Here is a 17,750-nt window from a genome sequence, read left to right as displayed (position 1 = left end):
TAAGTCATGAACTAGTTTTAAAGTAATTTTGCTATCATTGTATATATTTAACCTTTTATTTCTAACAATATGATGTGCCCTAGAAATGGCTACAAGTTTAACCCCTTCAGACACTGTGGACTGAGTTCTCCAGGAAACTTTGTCTCTGGAATAGTTATTTTAATACCAATATGTATTATCCTTTCTCAGTTTTAAGATAAGACCCATTATGGTGGTTTGTAGCTGTATGTACCCCCAGAAAAGCATGTTCTTCAATCTCTTCCATTCCTTTGGGTATAAATCCATTGTAAGTAGGACTTTTTGATGAGGTTACTTCAGTTAAGGCCTTACTTCAGTTAAGGCCCACCTCAGTCAGGATGGTTCTTATCCTATTATTGGAGTCCTTTATAAGAGAATGAAATTCAGACAGAGAGAGAGAAAGTCACAGGAAGCGAGAAGCTGAAACAGAACCTAAAACAGGAGGAAGAGACCAGGAGACACCACCAGTGCATTGCCATGTGGCAGAGTAGCCAAGTTTTGCTGGCAGCCTATCTTCAGGAAGTAAGCATTGCTTTTATGATGCTTTGATTTGTACATTTTCCTAGATTCTCTGAACAAATAAATTCTGATTATTTAAGCGAACCCATTTATTGACTTGAACAACCTAGGAAACTAAAACAAATTTTGGTATAAGGTGAGTGTGGTGCTGTTACTGCAAATACCAAAAATGTGGAAATGGCTTTGGAACTAGGTCATGGATAGAGGCTGGAAGGACTGCGAAGTGCTCAACAGAAAAAGCCTAGATTACTTTGAAGAGACTGTAGAAATATGGATCTTAAAGTTACTTCTGATGAGGACTTAGAAAAAAATGATGAATGTGTTATAAGAAAATGAAGAAAAGATGATCCTTGTTTTTGAAGTGGCAAAGAACTTGACAAAATTGAGTTCTGATGTCAGTTGGAAGGCAGAATTTGAGAGTGATGAGCTTGTATATTTAGCAGAGGAGATTTCCAAGCTAGGTGTGGAAAGTGCAGCCTGCTTTCTCCTTGCAGCTTATAGTAAAATAGAGGAAAGAGGTAAGCTGAGAACTCATTCCTGGGCACAGAGAAACCAGAAATTAATAGTTTTGAAAATTCTTTGCTTCCAGAAATCAAGTCCCCAGGGAACAGTGCTACATGTGAGGGTTTAACTGAACATGGAACCAGTCAGCCATTTCAGTGAAAGTCGGGATTGGAGGTGCTGTTATCTAGGGAAGATTTGTGGAAAATCCTACTGTCTGATGGTTTCGACCCCTGTGTTCTACATACAAAACTGACATGTGTTTTTTTCAAGATCTATATGAATGGAACCACTGCCAGCCTGGACTAGAAGGGACAGAAAAGGGAGAGAAAAAAATCTCTTTAAGGACAGAACCATAGAAGTGGATGTTTGGACCAAAGACATCTTCTTGGGCCAAGAGAGCCAGCCTTCCTGTGTGTGTAGAAAGGGTGAATGTGCCCCAGTGTATGGAGAGGGTGGGCCATGTGCCCCATTGTTTAGGAAGAGTGTTGCCGCTCCGTTCTCTAGGTTTCACAGGTCCAAAGATGGAGGATAATTGTGCCCCAGTATAGACCACACACTTTTGATCAGGCTTTGTGCTAAGTATTGTTTCTGAAATTATTTAAGACTTTTTTGGATATTGTGATGGAATTAATGTATTTTCAATAAGAAATAACATGTCTTTTGGGGGTTCAGAGGGTGATGTGTGGTGGTTTGAAGCTGTATGTACCCCTGAAAAACGTGTTCTTAAATCGAATCCATTCTTGTGGATATAAACCCTTTGTAAGTAGGAGCTTTCGATGAGGCTATTTCAGTTAAGGTGTGACACATGAGTCAGGATCTGCCTTAATCAAATTACTGGAGTCTTTTATAAGAGAATTAAATTCAGACAGAGGAAGCCACAGGAAGCAAGAAGCTGAAACAGAACTCAGAAGAGAGGGAAGAGACCAGGAGATGCTGTCATGTGCCTTTCCATGTGTCACCATAGCTAAGGATCGCTGGCAGTGGGTCTTCAGTAAGAAAGCATTGCTTTTATGATGCCTTGATTTGGTCATTTTCCCAAACCTAAACCTTGAGTGAGTTAATTTTAATTTTTAAGTGGAACTCTTTCATGGTATTTGCCTTCAGCAACCTAAGAAACTGAAACACTCATCAAGTTAAGATTAGGTATTGGAGTGTTCGAAAGATCTGCTCTGAGCATAAATACCTCTTGAACTACAGAAACACAGTCAAGATTTTATTTCATCAGTTAAGAATTGCTGCATTATGAGTATTACGCTGGTAGGTGGAATATTGGAAGGATAAAGTAATAATTTTTCATAATCAGTTAGAAAAATGTTGGATGTATTCAGTTAACACTTTGGATTGTAACTCTGTGTGGTACATTAATATGTATAGTTGACCCTATGTATAAGATTTGAAATGGTTTAACCAATTTTGCTGAGGCTGTATTTGTAAAGGCTGTGGGGATCAAGGGATAGGTTACATAGGCCTGTAATATGTGCAATACATTTGAGTTACTACTCTCTAGAGCATGGCTCATGGCCAAATATTTCATTATATAGTAAAAGGTATATAATATGAGGAAAATCAATTGGTGCTCTTATGGACACTGCTCCAATTATTCTCTGTATATCTGTGGAGTCTTCTACCCATCAGGATGGTAGGACTATAGGTAGGTCTTTGGTTATTTCTTGAATCATGTGTAGTGTAGACATTTTAATGTTTAGATGGCTATAATTTGATCAAGTGAGGATGATTTTTGGGAACTTGTAATTTTTGGGAAAAATGTAATTGGCAGTACATTCTGTCTGACAGTTCCATTTGTAAAGTGGATCCCTGCTTTTAAAATTTGTGTTGTTTTGTTTTTTTTTACACAGAGAAGAAAGGAATAGTCTGAAAGTGGTTCCAAAGTAACAGTTACAAATTGGGACATAATAAAGAATTTAAGATTATTAGTAATCTAGTAATAGTAATATAGTAAATCAAGGCAAGTAAAGTTCACTTGTCCTTAAACTTCTATAATTTACTGTATACCTTCAAGGTTTTTTAATTTTTAAAATTTTTATCACATTTGTTCATCTTCTGGTACAATGGAACATTTTTACTTTAAGAGAAAACTTTCTTTTTGTTCTTTTGACTTATTTTTTTTCTTTTGGACTTATTACCAGTCAATTTGTCTTCCTTTTTGCTTTTCAGACAACTATAAAATTTTCCTCTGAGTGATTTGAAATACTATGGTAATGAAGTTAACATTAGATATAGTGGCATCTTTCTCAACAAGAAATCTGTGTTAGTTTCTATTTTGTCATTTATGTGTATAGACAGTTCTTGGGAATTTAAAGGTAGGGTAGTGTGTTGTTGCCTAATAATATCTCCCTTGGAACAGCATCATTGAAAATTGTCTTTCTGTTTTTAGAAAATATGGGCCAGAGACTCTTCCAATGACCTATTGCTTGAAATATCTACAGTTGTCTTTAATTATAGATTCTCAAATCTTAGAGAGCAGAGGGCCTTTTGGTCTTGTTTTTTTATTTGGGAACCAGTCGTCTTTCTGGAATAACATACATTTGTTTCTATTTCTAATGTGTTTAATTTTCTAAGGCTCTTTGAAATTATCTAGACTAGTGATGGAAATTTCATGAATTAACAGTTTCCCATTCCTTTTTTTTTCCCCCTTAAGTCCTCTATTTCAGATCTAACCTCACACAAATGTTTCCTTGTGCTTTGACTGTTGAGGCCAACCCAAAATATTGCTTGAAAGTCTTTGGAGGTCTATATTAATATTCTTTTATTGCTTCATCTTTATTTTTGTTTACAATTTTGAGTCTTTGTGCAATCTACCCTTTTTTTTTTTTTTTAAAGATTTATTTCTCTCCCCTCACCCCTCCCCACCCCGGTTGTCTGTTCTCTGTGTCTATTTGCTGCGTCGTCATCTTTTCTCCGCTTCTGTTGTTGTCAGCGGCACAGGAATCTGTGTTTCTTTTTGGTGTGTCATCTTGTTGTGTCAGCTCTCCGTGTGTGCGGCACCATTCCTGGGCAGGCTGCACTTTATTTTGTGCTGGGCGGCTCTCCTTACGGGGCACACTCCTTGAGCGTGGGGCTCCCCTACGTGGGGGGACACCCCTACGTGGCATGGCACTCCTTGCACGCATTAGCACTGCACGTGGGCTAGCTCCACATGGGTCAAGGAGGTCTGGGGTTTGAACCCCAGACCTCCCATGTGGCCCTAACCACTGGGCCAAGTCCACCACCTGTCCAATCTACTCTTAAGGGAATGACTTCTAAAATGGCTTTATATTATGGATTTCCTATTTTTCTTGCCCTCTCAAAGCCTTTTTAAAAAATTTATTAACAGTTAAAATATTTAAACTTTCTTTTGTTTTATTTCCACTGGGCTGTATTTAAAATTTTTCTTTTTTTGTCTTAGAAACTAACAATTTGGTGAACTGACTGGTACAGATATGACTGTGCAGGCAGAGCAATACGTGTCAAATAAAATCCTGAATTTTGTAACAAATTTCTTTCTATCTTCTGAGCTTTAAGAAAATCATTACTTAGAGCCCTTAACTTTACTGCATAAACTTGTGTTTGAATTCACTTACTGTAGATCTGCTTTCTGATCATGTAATTTACAGGGAATATTAGGTCATGTGATTATTCCTTCCCTAAGATTATTCCTTTCCTGTGATTGTTATCTGTTTCCAAGGAAAGAGAAGCACATTTAGGAAGTTGGGGAAAGAAGTAGAATGAAAAGAAAGGGCTTTAAATTGTGGTGAAGATAAAGATGGGTAGAGGATAGGTTTCTGAAGGTTTGAGTAGATGTGAACTGAAGAGTCTTTGAGAGAGATTGTTTGAGAGACAGTGTTTTGAGTTCTTAAAGAAACTGACAGTTGCTTTTTCATCTTCTATTTCTTCAGGGTTTCTTTAAGTGTGCTGTTATTTTACTTTGTCATGGCAAAAGTTCTTCATAATGGCAAATTATTCTAAGTCAATTTTTTTGCTAGTTGCCATGGTATGTGCAAGAGTTAAGATTCTAAGTGCCTTTTCTTTTAGGAAGTACAAGTTCTGTCAGGAGGAATTTGCAGCTTAGAATTAGACCAGCTCATGGCAAACATGAAAGAGACACTTTGGTCAAAAGTGGGTGTTTATGAATGGTGTCTCTAGTTCCCTGACCAATGAGAGTCTACGTGGAGGCTGTATGATTTAGTGATATGATAATCATTGACTGCCTTTTATCACAAATTAGTAATTTGAGTGTCCTTTTTTAAAAATTAATTTTGTTTTTTTAATTTTAAAAAATTATTTATTATTATTCTTTTATGGAGTGCTCTAATGAAATTTTTGTAAGGTCCCCAGGGCAATTTGACCAATTGCTATCACACAGCTATTTTGCTGGTCACCAGTAATCCTCAGATTTGGCTTGAAATGCATTTGATTGGAGACTTTTTGGATTACACCTCCTTCCATCCCCTATGGGGCACTTCTTTGTATATTCAAGAGATACAAGATAAGCCATAACAAAACACAGAACATAAAACTCTTTGCAAATAGATAACAAAAGCAGAACAAGTGTCAGAATAATAAGCAGATTAATAGCAAAAATATTTACCAAACGGAACTCCTCTAAAACGAAAGGGTTACCTTGTGTAAAGATTTATTTCATTTCATTTCTTAGGATAACAAAATTAATTCAGCAATTAGAGCTCTGTGAAACAAATTTTAGAGCTCAGATTATTGTCGAGACAGACTTACCTTGTGGCAGATCTGAAGAATTATCAGAGTTTGGGACTCAAGGAGGCCTAGTGAACACTATTCTTTGATGCTAAGGCATAGAATGCTACCAAATAAAGGTCTTCTTTGTAGAAACTCCAGAATTGTCAAGTGGTAAAACCACTATTCAATATCTGGAAAAAATGCATAAAGCTGAGTTCATTTCCTTCTTAAGAAAGGCAAAGCAGATTGCTGATCTCATAAGGTTTTGGGGAAGTTTGGAATTTAGGGATTGATAGGCTTCCAGAGGTTAAAATGATTTCATACCATCTGTAGAAGAGTGGTAACTCAGGTGAGATTATTGCTGATTGCTTGGGTTTTGGAACCTATTTTTTTTTTTGAGTTTGCCAAAAACTGCCCGATTTGCATAAGCAACGAACTTCAGCTGATTAGTTGACTTTCAAAAGTACATTGATTTAGGGGAGTTGGTATATATCGATTTAAGAGGTTTTTTTTTTTTGTTTGTTTTTTCACTTATTCTGTTGGATACCTGGTACCATGGTTATATAGATCTGTCATTGATTTATTAAATAGGCTAAACTCAGTTTTGGTGTTTTTTATCATCTATAAACAATTACTCTTTTTCTTAGAAAGATGGGGAATTTTTTTGTTATTAATGAGTTGGTGTTATCCATAATAATGGAATGGTTAGAGTGGTAGTAAGAGAATTTTTAGAGCAGAGAAATAGCGTGCTTTAAGGCTGATAGACCAGGTAATATGAAGTCCATTTAGAAACTACAAATATTTTGTATGATTGGGCATAGATTACCAAGAGAAGAATGACTTGGTATTAGAAAAATTTCCTGAAAAAAAATTCCATGAAAGCTATTATCTAATGAATAATGCTTTTGGGAAAGTTCTTAGATACCTTAAATTGGTCTGTGTCAATTAATATCACTGTTTTATTCATGCATGGAATGGGAGCAGGGCATAAGTCTATAAAAATTGGAAAGATCTATTTAAGGGAAAGCTTTTTAAGCACCCCCCCCACCTTTTTAAAAAAATTAATTATTGAAGTTTATCACTCATACATAAATATACATAAACAATAAGGTATAATAATAGTTGTGAACTTATAAAACAAACATATATAACATCATACAGGACTCTCATAACTAACCCTACCACCAATAACTGCATTGTTGTTAAATCTTTTTAACAATGATAAAAAGCATTGTCAAAATATTACTACTAGTCAAAGTATTTTCCCCCCAAACGGCCCTATTTTTATTATCTTTATATCATTTATATATGAACATACATGAACAATTAAGTGTGTAGTAAAAGTTGTGAACTTACAAAGCAAACATACATAACATCATATAGGGGTCCCATACATCAACCCTCCACCGACACCTTGCATTGTCGTGAGACGTTTGTTATAAATTATGGAAGAATATTTTCAAAATCTTTCTACTAACTATAGTCCTTATTTTACATTTGGTGTGGTTTTCCCCCAACCCACCCTATTATTATTTTTTAAATATATTTTTTAAAACAGAAGTTGTAAACTTATAAAACAATCATGCACATGTGCAGAATTCCCAAACAGCACCCCTCCGTCAACACACCACACTGTGGTGGAATATTTGCTACAGATAAGATAATATCATCTGATTGTTACCATGTCCATAGTGTACATTGGCTCACATTTTCCATACTGCTCATTATCAACACAGTACATCTTTGTCATAGATGCAAGAATATTATATTACTGCTAACCACAGTCCATAGGTCACTCCAGTTGTATTTTTCCCATGCTTCTCCACATTCCCAACACCCTGCAGTAGTGATACACATTTTCTCAGGCTCACAAAGGACACTCTTGCATCTGTACCCTTGACCATAGTTCTCATCCACCTCTGGGTTTACCATGCTATTCAGTTCCTAGATTATTCTCTAGCATTCTGTCATTTGGCATTTACATGCCTAGACTAGCATTTTCAATCATGTCCCATTTATAAACTAGCTGTTACTCACTATGTGTTACCATCCACTCTGTACATTTCCACACTTTTACAGTAAAGCTAATTAAAATTTCTACATACATTAAACCTCAGTAGTCCCTCTCAGTCCTCTTCTTATCACCTTTAAGAATCCACCACCTACCACTAGGTCTTGAAGATACTTTATTACATTTTCTTCTAGAAGTTTTATGGTTCTTGCTTTTATTTTTAGGTTTTTGATACATTTTGAGTTAAATTTTGGATAAGATATGAGATAGGGGTCCTCTTTCCTTCTTTTGGCTATGGATATCCAGTTCGTTCAGTACCATTTGTTGAATGGACTGCTCTGCCCGAGCTGTGTGGGTTTGACAGGCTAGTCAAAAACCATTTGACCATACAAATGAGGGTCTATTTCTGAACCATGAATTTGGTTCCATTGGTCTATGTGTCTGTCTTTATGCCAGTATCATGCCATTTTTACCACTGTAGCTAGGTAATATGATTTAAAGTCTGGTGATGAGATTTCGCTTTTCCATTTTATGATGTTTCTGGCTATTCAGGATCCCCTTACCCGTCCAAATAAATTTGATAATCATGTTTTCAATTTTTTAAAAAAATGTTGTTGGAATTTTTATACGGATTGCATGGAATCTGCATATCAATTTGAGTAGAATTGACATCTTGATATTTAGTCTTCCAATCCATGAGCATTAATGATATTTAGTCTTCCTATCCATGAGTTATTTAGGACTTTTTAAAATTTCTTTTAACTTTGTGTTGCAGTTTTCTGAATAAAAATGCTTTATATTGTGGATTAAGTTTATTCCTATTTGACTTTTATCTGTCATATTTTATTTTCACCACTCTTTTGACACTTTGTTACTTTTATCGATATAATCTTCATTTCTAGACTCTTCCTGTCTTTTCTTTTCAGGCTCTAGTATATCCTTTAATATTTCCTGAAGATCTGGTCTCTTGCTTAGAAATTCTCTCAGTTTCTGTTTATCTGTGAATATTCTAATCTCACCCTCATTTTTGAAAGACAGTCTTGCTGGATATAAGATTTTTGGCTGGAAGTTTTTCTCTTGTAATATCTTAAATATATCAGATACTGTCTTTTTGCCTCCATGGTTTCTGGTGAGAAATCAACACTTAATCTTATTGGGTGTCCCTTATATGTTATGCATTTACCTTTTTCTTGTCTTTCACAGAATTCTCTCTTTGTTTTTTTGTCATTTGACATTCTGATGAATATGTGTCTTAGAGTTGGTCTATTTGGAAATTTTCAGATGGGACTACATTGTGTTTCTTGGACATGGATATTCATGTCCTTCAATAGGGTTGGGAAGTTTTCTATCTTATATCTTCAGATATCCCTTCTGCCCCTTTGCCCTTCTCTTCTCCTTCGGGATACCCATGACATGTATGTTTGCATGTCTTTTGCTGTCCTTTAGTTCCCTGAAACCTTCTTCAGTTTTTTCCATTCTTTTCTTCATCTGTTCTTTTGTATGTTCACTCTCAGAGGCCATTTCTTCAAGCTCACCAATCCTTTCTTCTGCCTCCTCAAATCTCCTATTATATGATTCCAGTGTTTTTATTTTTTTTTTTTATTTTTATTTTTTTAAAGATTTATTTATTTAATTCCCCCCCCTCCCCTGGTTGTCTGTTCTTGGTGTCTATTTGCTGAATCTTGTTTCTTTGTCCGCTTCTGTTGTCGTCAGCGGCACTGGAAGTGTGGGCGGCGCCATTCCTGGGCAGGCTGCTCTTTCTTTTCACGCTGGGCGGCTTTCCTCACGGGCGCACTCCTTGCGCGTGGGGCTCCCCCACGCGGGGGACACCCTTGCGTGGCACGGCACTCCTTGCGCGCATCAGCGCTGCGCATGGCCAGCTCCACACGGGTCAAGGAGGCCCGGGGTTTGAACCGCGGACCTCCCATATGGTAGACGGACGCCCTAACCACTGGGCCAAAGTCCGTTTCCCGATTCCAGTGTTTTTAAAATTTCATTTATTATACCCTTCATTCCCATAATATCTGCTATTTTTCTATGTATGCTTTCAAATTCTTCTTTGTGCTCATCCAATGTCTTGTTAATATCCTTAATCTCTTTAGCCATCTCATTGCTATTTATTTATTAAGGAGATTTGTTTGAACATTTGTGATTAGTTGTCTCAACTCCTTTATGTCATCTGGAGGCTTATCTTGTTCCTTTAACTGGCTTCCTGTTTCTTGGTGTAGATTTTAATTTTGTCTTGGTGTTTGGCATCTGGCTTATTAGAGTATTTATTCTGGGTGCAGTTTTTCTCTTTAGTTTAGGGCTTCCTGCCCTTTACTCCCTTTCTGATTGTACAGTAGGAGCCAAGCATGTAGTTGGTGCTGTAAGCTGTGGAGGCTCATGCTACCCTCATTGTGCCAGTTACCAATGAAGCTTCTTCTAAACTTTCTCCTTTGCCAGGAGTAGGGACCGTTACAATTACGTGGAATAATCCAAGTTGTGCAGGCCTAGACTGTGGTTACTCAGAGAGACTGATGAAGCTTCATGCCCCTTTCTCCTCTGCCTGGGGCAGGGATGGAGCTGTAGGTGTGGGCAGCAGTCTATGCAGTGTGGGTCCAAGATGACTGCAGTTTTCCTGGTAGACTTCTGATTATTCAGTCAGTGCCAGCCGAAGGTACCTCCGTTACCTGGATAGGCTGGTGCAGGGCCCACCAGCCTTTTCCCTGCTAAAGGAGGGGCTGAAGTCTAGGCTAGGGCTGCAGGATGATCTGGGTGAAAGAAACCAGTTCCTACTATCACTGTGATTTTTGGTCAGCCTGGCTTCCCCTCAGGCTGGGGGTGGAGTCAAAATTGTGGCCACTGGCCTCTTTCTGACTTGGACAGATTTATACCCCAGCTGTTTCCATGGTTATATCTTAGCTAGCCAAGTCTACCAATCAGCAGCCAAAATTAGCAGCCAATTGTCTCGTCCTCCCCTGTTTTTGGGAAATGGAGCTTCCAATTCCAGTCACAGAATAGCTCCTGGGGCGGCTCGTGCCACCAGAGTAGGCAATCACTGGCTTTTATGGCTTGGCTGGTAATTTCCTGAGAGGCTGGTGCAGGTTGCCCCAGTTTCCTCCCTGCTGGAGGTGGCCTTGTGCCTAAGCTAGAGCTGCCATCTGATCTGGATGGAAAGAAGCTGGTCCCCAGCAGCATTGTGATTTTCAGTTCGCCCTGCTTCCCCTTGTGCCAGGTGCAGAGTTAAGATGGTGGCTACTGGCCTCTTTTTGACTTAGACAGGCTCAACCTTTAGCTGTTCTCAGGATTATACTGTAGTCTGCTAAATTTACTCATCAGTAAGTGAAATTGGTGCCCAACCGTCTCTTCCTCCCCCATTTTTGTGAAGTGGAGCTTCCAGTTCCAGCCGTGGAACAGGTCCGGAGGTGGCTTGTGTCTCCAGTGGAGGATGGGCACTGGCCTCCGGGGCGTGGAGTGCTCTACTTACGAGTCTTCTCTGCAGATGGGCAGTCTCCTCCTTCCATTCCTTCAAGGATGTGGCAGGATGCTCTTCTGGTCTCCTGGAGCACCCAAACAGATTCTTCTGCTATATACAGATAGCTCTGGGTGTTTGCTAGCTACCCTGTAGCAGGAGCAGGCTCTAGGAGCTTCTTACTCTGCCGCCATCTTCTAAGCCCTTCTTTTTGTATAAAGCAATGTCAGATTTGGTGTAAATGTGAAACTTGTTCAAATAGACATTTAACTGGGGTGGGTTCTAGATTGGCCAGATATTCGGTGAATTATTTTTCCCAGTGTAAATTAGTTGTTCGACTAATTGGTCATATGTTGAATTGACTTTTGGTGAACTGATGGTATGTGTATGTATTTGCATTGGTGTTTGTGTTGTTTTTTTTTTTAAGATTTATTTTTTATTTATTTCTCTCCCCTTCTCCCTCTCCCCCCCAATTGTCTGCTTTCTGTGTCCATTTGCTGCGTGTTCTTCTGTGACCTCTTCTATCCTTATCAGTGGCCTGGTAATCTGTGTTTCTTTTTGTTGCGTCATCTTGATGTATCAGCTCTCCGTGTGTGCGGCACCATTCCTGGGCAGGCTGCACTTTCTTTCAGGCTGGGCGGCTCTTCTTACAGGGCGCACTCCTTGTGCATGGGGCTCCCCTATGTGGGGGATACCCCTGCACGGCATGGCATTCCTTGTGCACATCAGCACTGCGCATGGGCAAGCTCCACACGGGTCAAGGAGGCCCGGGGTTTGAACCATGGACTTCCCATGTGGTAGGCGGATGCCCTATCCATTGGGCCAAGTCCGCTTCCTGGTGTGTTTTTTTTAAAAATTGTGTTCAGGGCATCTGGAGAAAAGAATAATCCATATTACTCCCGGATCATAAAGAGTTCTTGCATGTTACATGTCATATTTAGGAGATTGGAATTTATTCTGAAAGCTATGAGGAGCTTTAAAGGGATTTTTTGAAGTAATATGAAATATAAGGGTATTAGAAAGTTTGGAGAATGAGTTAAAGATGGTGAATAGGGTTAGGGGAGAAGTGTTGAAGCTTAAAGATGGTTAAGAGGTTGTACAGTAGTACGAGCAAAATAATGGAAGCATAGGTTAAAGCTATGACAGTGAGAGTGGAAGTAAATGCATGGACTCAGGAGTACAATATTTAGAATGTAGCATTTAGAGGATCTGGCTTTTTGAATGGTGGGTGGGGTGAGGTCTCAGAAAATTCAGTTATTAATGTCATTCATTGAGATGAATTACATAGGAGGAAGAATATGTTTTTTGGAAAAGATAATTATTTTAGTTGGTCATACTGAATTTGAGGTAGTTTCATATTATTCATCTGGATTTAGAGAAGGCAAGTGTATATGCGAAGGGTTCCCAGGACTACCCCCAGGTTCAATGATTTGCTAGGAAGATTCAGCATGTAGTCTTATGTTTTGATTTATTACCATGAAATGATACAAAGCAAAATCAGCAAAGGGAAAAGGTGTATGGGATTGAGTGTGGAGGAAACCATGTCCAAGCTTCTAAGAGCCCATTTCCAGTGGAGTCACACAGATGTGTTTAGTTCTTGTAGGATAGAATTGTGTCAACATCTGTGAAATGTCAACCAGGGAAGATAATTGGGGGACTCAGTGCCCAGGTTTTTATTGGGGGCTGATCATATAGACATCTCTAACTAGCACGTACCAAAATTCCATACTCCAGAAAGAAAGAAGGAGTTCAGCATAAACCACATTGTTTGTATTAGTAGACTAGGCACAGTTCTGGGACTGGTGGGAACCCACCTGAAATTCATACTCTCAGATGCCAGCCGAGGGTCAACTGCAAGCTGGATTTCCTAAGGATATCAATCTCACGTTTTCTATGTGTACACTTCTGAGGCCATAAGAATGAATGAGAAGGGAAAACCATCATTTCATGACACAATTATAGACTTGCCACTATCTATACAATGCTCATTCTCTCCCATCTAATTCTTAATTCTTCCACTTATGCCCTGGATCCTCCCCTCTTCTGTCTCTTGGGTGCATTTATCTGTCATCTACTCCCGTACTCTTCTTTATGTTAGACTCTTCCCCTCTGCTGGCTTCTCCCAATAACATTTAAACATGACCATATCCTTACAACCCAAAGTACTCAGTCTTGGGAAGCAGATGTGGCTCAAGTGATTGGGTTCCTATCTACCATATGGGAGGTCCAGGATTTGATTCCTGGGGCCACCTGGTGAAGGTGAGCTGGCCTGTGCAGGTGAGCTGACTTGCATGGAGAGCAGGGCTGATGCAACAAGATGACGCAACAAAAAAGAGACACACAGGAAAGACAGTGAGAGACACAACAAAACCAGGAAGCTGAGGTGGCTCACGTGATTGAGTGCTTCTCTCCCGCGTCAGAAGGTCCCAGGATCAGTTCCCAATGCCTCCTAAAGAGAAGACGAGAGAAGACAAGCAGATACAGAAAAAAATGCACAGTGAAGGAACATAAAGAGCAGACAGCGAGTGCAAGCGGTGGTGGTGGTGCTGGGGAATAAAAAGAAATAAATCTTTAAAAAAAAGGTACTCAGTCTTGATTCTAAGACTCCATACCAGCTGTTGCTCTATTTAGTTTTTCTTTTCTTCATAGCTAACCTTCCTGAAAACTAAAGTTGCACTAGCTGCCTTTATTTCTGTTCCTGTATATTTCTTGTTTCATTATAGTTTGACTTTATTTCTCAAACTTCACCAAACCTGTTCTTTTCAAAATCACCAACCTTCTTGTTACTAAATCTAACAGTTATCGGTTCTTATATCATTGATAGCTTCTATTTTACTTAGGATTTAAAGTAAGAGGGCATTTCACTGATGGGGAATAGGTAGCTGCTGAGGAAACGGGAGAAAGTTTGAAATTGCTGTTGTGGGGAACGGGAGAAGGAGCTGAATGGAAAAACAGGTAAATCACCTGCTATAGAAGAGGATCGAGGTCATTTTTTATTGTGACTCTGGTCGCTGAATTATGCAATTTTTATTTATCAGCTTTTAGCATTTCTGGTATTTGAGATAGAAATGAGGCCTTAATCCAAATGAGATTTTGTTGATAGAGTGGGAAGAAAGCATGGCAAGGCAAAGGAACTGAAGATATTAATGAGAGCTTTTCAAGTAATGGCCACAGAGTTTTTGCCTCTCTCACTATGAAATGTAAACTGTATTTGTCTCTCTCCACTGACAACATTACATCAACATTTTGTTTGTTGGTCCTCAGATATTTTCACAAATTTCCCCAGAATGATGGTATAGTTAAAATATAATTGAAATATTTTCAGAGACTTAGGAAGGCACTATTCTAAATGTTGTAAATATTTTTATTTCTCTTACATATTTTCTCAAAGCATTTTTACAGCTTCAGCTAATTTTTAAAATATTTGGACTTGTAGACTTCAAATTCCTGGAATTAAGTTTTTATTATCTTACTAGATAACTACAGCAGTTCAGCAGTGTTTTCAGTACTTTGAATTCTGTGAGAGCATGAAAGCTGGTGAAAATTTGGGACATTCAAAGCTTTGTGGTAAGTGTCATTTTCTCTACTATATATGTTTGAAAAAGTCCATTTCAGTAATAAAAATAGTTAATAATAACTCTTATTTTTAATATTTATGAGTAGCATGATAAATCAGATCAGCTTTGCTAATGATGCAAAGTATTTTCCACAATTTAAAAAGACAGAACATAATGATAACTTTTGTAACAGAATTGAATGGAATTAATATTCAATCACACCAATTCTTTACCCATGTGCAGTTCTTATTCATACTGGAGTATACATTCAGTGAGGTTTACTGTGATAATATACTGTCCATTCCTTTGTTCCTCTAGTGTGTCAGTCACTTAATCTACAGTGCATTTTAGTGGCAGAAAAATTTCCATAAAGTGTTGTTGTTTTTTTGACACCCCACCTCACCCTGTGATTCTCTCTGCTTATTCTTAGTCTGAGCTAGAATGTCCTACATGCTTAAAGAAGCAAATCAATGTTTCATTATTTTACTCTAATCTCTATTTGTTGTCAACTCTCATTATTAAGTCCATTCTTTAAGTAGTTTTCTCTTCCATACTAATGCCTATACACATTTGTTAGTTCAACTTCTGTTGCCCCATCCATAATCCCCTACACTAATATGTTTCTTATTTATTGTGAAAGAATTAACTTTCAGTCTTTGAAGAAAGCTTCCCTTCATAGCCTATACTTTTACTGATTGCTTACACAACTTGCCATGTGAATTTGATATCTTAAAAATTTTTTATTTTATTTTATGTTGTTCTCTAAGCAAATAGTAAGTTCTCTGAAGATATGACCATATCTTATAATTTTCTTTATTCCTGGGTAAATTTTTGATAAAGCAAGGAAAATTGTCAAAGACCAATAATTAATGGGTTTCAGTAGCTATTGTTTTGTAGTAGAGATGGAAGTCCAGAGCCAGAATTGAATCTTCAAGAGAAGGGAAAGGTAAAGGATACATAAGTGTACATAAGTTACCTCATTTACAAATTTACAGATTTTTCTAATTTCTTGATAATGAAAGATTATATGTAGCTCTTTTTTTCCCACCAGTTTATCAACCTGTTACAGCTTTATTTTCTCCCTTCTCTGGTAAGACCTCAGGGTGATTCATTGCATTCTTTGGTCATTTCTTATTAAAATTCTTGCTCTTTTTTTCTTTTTGATTTTTCTGCTTCAATTCCCCAACTTTTGGGAAGCGGCTTGGCCCAGTGGTTTGGGCATCTGTCTACCACATGGGAGGTGCGCAGTTCAAACCCCAGGCCTCCTTGACTCCTGTGGAGGTGGCCCATGTGCAGTGCTGATGCGTGCAAGGAGTGCCATGCCACACAGGCATGTCCCCACGTAGGGGAGACCCATGCGCAAGGAGTGCGCCCCTTAAGGAAAGCCGCCCAGCGTGAAAGAAAGTGCAGCCTGCCCAGGAATGGCTCTGCACACACGGAGAACTGACGCAGCAAGATGACGCAACTAAAAGAGACACAGATCCCGGTGCTGCTGACAACAACAGAAGTGGACAAAGAAGATGACGTGGCAAACAGATACAGAGAACAGACAACCGGGATTGGGGGGCGGGGAGTGGAGGAAGGGGAAAGGGAGAGAAATAAATAAAAAAAATAAATCTTTAAAAAAAAATCCCCCAACTTTAGATTAATTCAATAATCCGTCTTCTCTGTTACTCAGGAAATTGAGGAAAGAGAATTTGTGATGGAGTTTGGTAGTGCACACATATATTTTCTGAGCTCAGCTGTTCTTTTTGTGTTGCTTTGGAGTCTTGGCTGTTCTTGCTTAGATGTTCCATAACAGCTATTGCAAACCTTAACTAGTCTCATAATGACTCCTGCCTTGCTCCTGTCCAGTTCTTTTTCTTAGGTAGACCTTGCTTACCAATTCACTGAGAGAAATGGATTTTGTCAGATATGGACTTCCCAAACTTTCTGTTTCTATGTTAACAAATACACCTTTATATGCAAATACCAATTCTCCCCTCCCCCTTCAGGCTAAAACCAAGAGATATCCCTTCTATTAATCTGTTCTCTTGATTCTATTCCTGTTTTTTTTTTTTTCTTCCGGAACCAAGACATTGCTTTGCTAATTATTTCTATTGGTACCTTCCCCATGCATCCTTTAAACATGTTCATATGTCTTCATATTAAAAAGACAGCAAGTTCTACATTCCAGATCTACCTTATCTCGTTGCTTCTCTTCAGAGAAAAAGCTCTTTGAAGTATTGTATGTATTCTTAAGCCATGTTTCTTTACCTTCCATTCACTTTTTAAATTGTATTTTTTCTTGCAGTATATCATTCATACATGAACATGCATAAACAATAAGTGTATAGTGAAGATTGTGCACTTACAAAATAAAGATACATAACATCATATAGCGATCTCATTCATCACCCCTCCATCAACACTTTGCATTGTTATGAAACATTTACTACAATCTATGCACGAGTATCCTCAAAATATTGCTACTAACTAGAGTACTTATGATACATTTGGTATATTTTTCCCCCAACCCACCCTGTTTTTTAAAAGTGTATTTATTATAGAGGTTATGAACTTGCAAAACAATCATACACATGTGTAGAATTCCCATACCCCTTCACACCAACACACTGCACTGTGGTTGAACATTTGTTACAGATTATGAGATAATATCATCAGACTGTTAACCACCAACTATCGTCTATAGTATACGTTTGATACACTTTTTCCATATACTTCCATTGTCAACACAGTACATCTTTGGCATTGATGCAAGAATATTATAGTATTGCTGTTAACCACAGTGTATAGGTCACACCAATTGTAGTTTTCCTATGCTTCTTCACATTCCCACCACCCTGCAATAGTGATGTACTTCTGCTCCAGCTCGCAAAAGGACACGCTTACATTTGTACCGTCAACCGTAATTCTCATCCACCTCTGGGTTCACTGTGTTATTCAGTCCCTAGATTATTCTTTAGCTTTCTTTCAATTGACATTTACTTCCCCA

General features: G+C 38.3%; 1 protein-coding gene across 2 annotated transcripts in view; it reads left to right on the top strand.

Annotated features, from left to right (window-relative positions):
• TBC1D32 (TBC1 domain family member 32) overlaps positions 1-17,750 on the top strand; it is a 251,432-nt gene that overhangs the window by 59,012 nt on the left and 174,670 nt on the right. For both annotated transcript variants that reach the window (XM_058307341.2, XM_058307340.2), the window contains one exon: positions 14,675-14,765. In XM_058307341.2, the coding sequence (XP_058163324.1) occupies positions 14,675-14,765 (91 nt within the window). The remainder of the gene's footprint in view (positions 1-14,674; positions 14,766-17,750) is intronic.

The sequence above is a fragment of the Dasypus novemcinctus genome, chromosome 11 (genome assembly GCF_030445035.2).
Source record: "Dasypus novemcinctus isolate mDasNov1 chromosome 11, mDasNov1.1.hap2, whole genome shotgun sequence".
Taxonomy (NCBI): Eukaryota; Metazoa; Chordata; class Mammalia; order Cingulata; family Dasypodidae; genus Dasypus; species Dasypus novemcinctus.
This window is presented reverse-complemented; position numbering and strand designations above follow the sequence as displayed.